The 3,962-nt window shown below is 37.8% G+C and overlaps 1 protein-coding gene across 1 annotated transcript; it reads left to right on the plus strand.

Moving 5' to 3' along the window:
* The first annotated feature begins 298 nt into the window (after positions 1 to 298).
* LOC132038054 (uncharacterized) lies at positions 299 to 2,013 on the plus strand. The gene is given in 4 exon segments (XM_059428780.1): positions 299 to 457; positions 535 to 1,109; positions 1,208 to 1,295; positions 1,297 to 2,013. Coding segments are annotated over 4 exon segments (1,539 nt in total).
* Positions 2,014 to 3,962: the final 1,949 nt, after the last annotated feature.

The following is a 3,962-nucleotide window of genomic DNA, read 5'->3' on the forward strand; positions in this document are numbered from 1 at the left end:
CATGAGGGAACAAAAGGAATAAAACACGTAGTGATGCTGCAAATAGAACATGCATGCCAAAGCAGTACTATACGATACATGCATGAATAGAAGAAGAAGCAATGTACGCTATACATGCCAAAACAGTACGTTAGCTCTTATACAACGTATTGGGCATGCAGAGTTTATCTAGCTTAACTTGTATAAAATGGGAGATGTAGCAATGGAAATTTCATTACCCATTCAACACAAGTAGTTAAACCGTCAGAGAGCGGCTATATAAGCATAGTGAGAAAGACTATTACACATTAATGTTGAAATGTCTATATCGACAGCCCACATTGTTGTGGGTTTGGCGATTGTCTTGCTAATGCTTATAGCAGTGGTGGAGGCCAAAACTCCCCCTGGAATAGCTGATCATCCAAGTCATTCTCATTGCTCAGATGATGAAATCAAGCGATGTAAAAATCTTCCTCATGTCTGTCCCATGTTCTGTCCAAATGGCTGCATAACAGAGTGTCGTTCTTGCAAGCCTATTTGTTTTTGATGGTTCAGTGCCACCTCCTGATGATCACGGTTCACCAGAGCTACCACCACCATCTCCTCCTAAGGAATCAACTCCACCACCATCTCCTCCTAATTAAGAAAGAAACTCCACCGCCATCTCCTCCTAAGGAATCAACTCCACCGCCATCTCCTCCTAAGAAAGGAACTCCACCGCCATCTCCTCCTAAGGAATACACTCCACCGCCATCTCCTCCTAAGGACGAAACTCCACCGCCATCTCCACCTAAGGAATCAACTCCACCGCCATCTCCTCCCAAGGAACAAACTCCACCGCCATCTCCACCTAAGGAATCAAGTCCACCACCTTCATTGCCACCCTCATCTCCTCCCCCAAGTAATCCATCTTCTCCTCCCCCACCTTCATCTTCTCCTCCACCACCCTCATCTGATTCTCCACCTTCTCCAGCTTATCCATCGCCCACTCCTAAACCACCCACACCAAAGAACGTCAATTGCAAGAACAAATACTATCCTAGGTGTTATGCTGTCCAGCATGTATGCCCTACCTCTTGCCCGACCAGTTGTCAAGTTGACTGTGTCTCTTGCAAACCTGTTTGTAGTAAGTAATTAGTATTAGTATTAATTTCCTAAAAGAACTTCAATAGCTCTAAATTTTTTTTCTCTTTGTTTTTTATGTTAAAACTAAATTATGCATTTACAGTAATTTTATTTGGGATGCAAAGTGTGACAAGCCTGGAGCAGTTTTCCAAGTTCCACGTTTTACCGGTGGTGATGGGATTATCTTCTACTTTCCATGGTAAAAAGGACAAAGATTTTTACCTAGTTACAGACCCTGAATTCCATATCAATGCCCACTTCATAGGAAGGCGAAACGAGAACATGAAAAGAGACTTCACTTGGGTACAATCCATTGGTATCCTTTATGGCACTCACAAACTCTCTGTTGCTGGACTGAAAACAACAACATGGGATGATTCCATCGATCGCCTCGCTCTCCACTTTGACAATGAACCTATATTACTTCCTAACAATGAAGGTGCAAGGGGAAAATCTGAAATTGTACCTATGACATCGATTACAAGAATCAGCAACACTAACGAGGTTGTCATAGATGTTGAAAATGTTCCTACAATCACAGCCAAGATTGTGCCTATTGCAGAGCAAGAATCTCGAGTTCATAACTACGGCATAACGAATGATGACTGCTTTGCTCATCTTGAACTTGGATTCAAGTTTTTCTCTTTAACTGGTGAAGTGAATAGCGTTTTAGGGCAGACTTATAGGAAGGATTGCGTGAGCAGAGTTAAGATGGGTGTTCTGATGCCAATAATGGGAGGCGACAAAAAGTTTGCAGCTTCTGGACTCTTTGATGCTGACTGTTCTGTGGCTAGGTTCCAGGCAAATGGAGAACAATCCGACAATTATACGACTTCGTTGAATTTGGAGCTTCCTAATTTGAACTGCAATAGTGGAATTAATGGACGTGCAGTTGTCTGCAAGCGGTAGGAACTATTACTGCACCTTTAGAGATTGTTTTCGTAAAAATAAAGTTGTAAACCAATAATAGAATGGAGATTCATTAATAATGATGGTCCTAAATGGAGAATGAACATTGGACCGAACAAAAACAAAAAAACGCTCTGATGCCCCATCCTTAACAAGATTTTTTTATTTCTGTACTCAAAGATATTCCTTCGAAATTAATGGGAAAAAGAGTAACTATGGAATGATTGAGAACGCATATTCAACGTACTTACAATTGTTTAAGGAAAACAAAACGAAAGCACCTGGGCTTAGAGAGACTCAAACTTCAGGATCACTCAAAGCTATGAGGCCTATGCACTAGCCAACTGCGTCACCACCCCATCTTTTTTCTAATCTTTCAAGCTATGTTTTATTTATATTTAATTAAGATCTAAATATTTTTAGGCTTGTGATGCATGTATAATTGCTTTGACCAATAGGTCTCCCATTGTTTATCATGGAGTTCAATGCTAAATTGCTCCGTGAATTGTGATTGCTCCCTTTTTGGATAAAAATCCTTCATATTCATCTATCCTAAAGCAACTTGCATCGGTCAATATAATATGCTTATGCTAAGTGCCTGATTCCTTCAATTTATTGATATACGTAACATCATATTTTTTCCTTAGCAATTTATGTGATGCACTTTGGTTTGACACGGAGTTTAAAATAGAGTAAAGATTTTTTAAACTTGTGGTCTAAAATAAGTGATAGATATTTGTGCTCAGAAAGGGTAAAATAAAAAATTTAAAGTTAAATTATTTCTAAATATAAAAATGTGTCATTCATTTTTGAACAAAAAAAAAAAAATTAGAAAGTTTATCACATATATTGGGACATGTAGTAATTTACAGAACAATATATTGACTGTAAAAATACAACCCTTTATGTTTTATCTTCTTACTTCTTTACGTGAGACAGTAGCTACATGTCTTCTCCATTTAGATTTGAATTAGACTCTTACTGTCTCAATCTTAATAATACATAATCCTAAGCTATTTCAATATTTAAATCCTAAACAATATGAAATTGGACTCCACACGTACTCTCTGTCAAGTAATTCTTATCTTAGAAGAGGATTATGCAATGTCTCCACTTAAAATGACGAAAACTAGCTTTCTACCAGAAAAAGAAGAATGGATAAGGATCAAGACGGGGATGTCGTCGGCCCCTCCTCAGTTATTAAGTACGTGAACTTACGTGTTACTCCCCCGCCCTATATTAACTATTGTTTTAGCTCAAAATTTTGTCCCGAGAAATAATTGTCACTTCAAGAATTCAAGACTAAATATAACGATTGTTTCCAACTATACCCCTTATCATTAAAGAAGTATGCACAATATTTAAGAAAAAAAGATTAGTCTACCTTTATTAAATAGGAATAACTTAATAAATTATACCCTGTATTTATTATTTTTGTTAATTGGCGTGAAAACTTTAAAGTAACCGTTAAAATGGAACGGAGGGAGTAATAATCAAGCTAACTTGCGGCTCACCGGAAGTCTCCAACATATTGCGAGTCAACACTCCTCCATGTTCGAAAAATAAAACCCTCCATGCACTAGATTCATATTCATTCTCTGTATAGTCAGGTCAGCCACCCAATGCATCATCACCAAGATATGTATTAAGCACATTCTGTTTATATACAATAATAAAGTGATACGACTTGAAAAATAGTATAAACTTAACATCAATTTGGAGTAGGAATGAAACCACAAAGCTCCTAAAGCCAGTATCCAAACTTATAAAAGGTGAGTTGTGATAATAAGGCAATAAGCTGACACTATTGATATAAAATTTTGCGTAAGTCATAGCTTCTTCTTGAAACCAGGGGCACTAAAAATTATAGAGTACATGCATTGTTACACCTCACATTTTTGTACGTTGAGTTTAGCCGAGTACTAGTTGTCCTAGTCTTGGGAAGCGAG

Source organism: Lycium ferocissimum, chromosome 11, assembly GCF_029784015.1.
Source record: "Lycium ferocissimum isolate CSIRO_LF1 chromosome 11, AGI_CSIRO_Lferr_CH_V1, whole genome shotgun sequence".
Classification (NCBI taxonomy): domain Eukaryota; kingdom Viridiplantae; phylum Streptophyta; class Magnoliopsida; order Solanales; family Solanaceae; genus Lycium; species Lycium ferocissimum.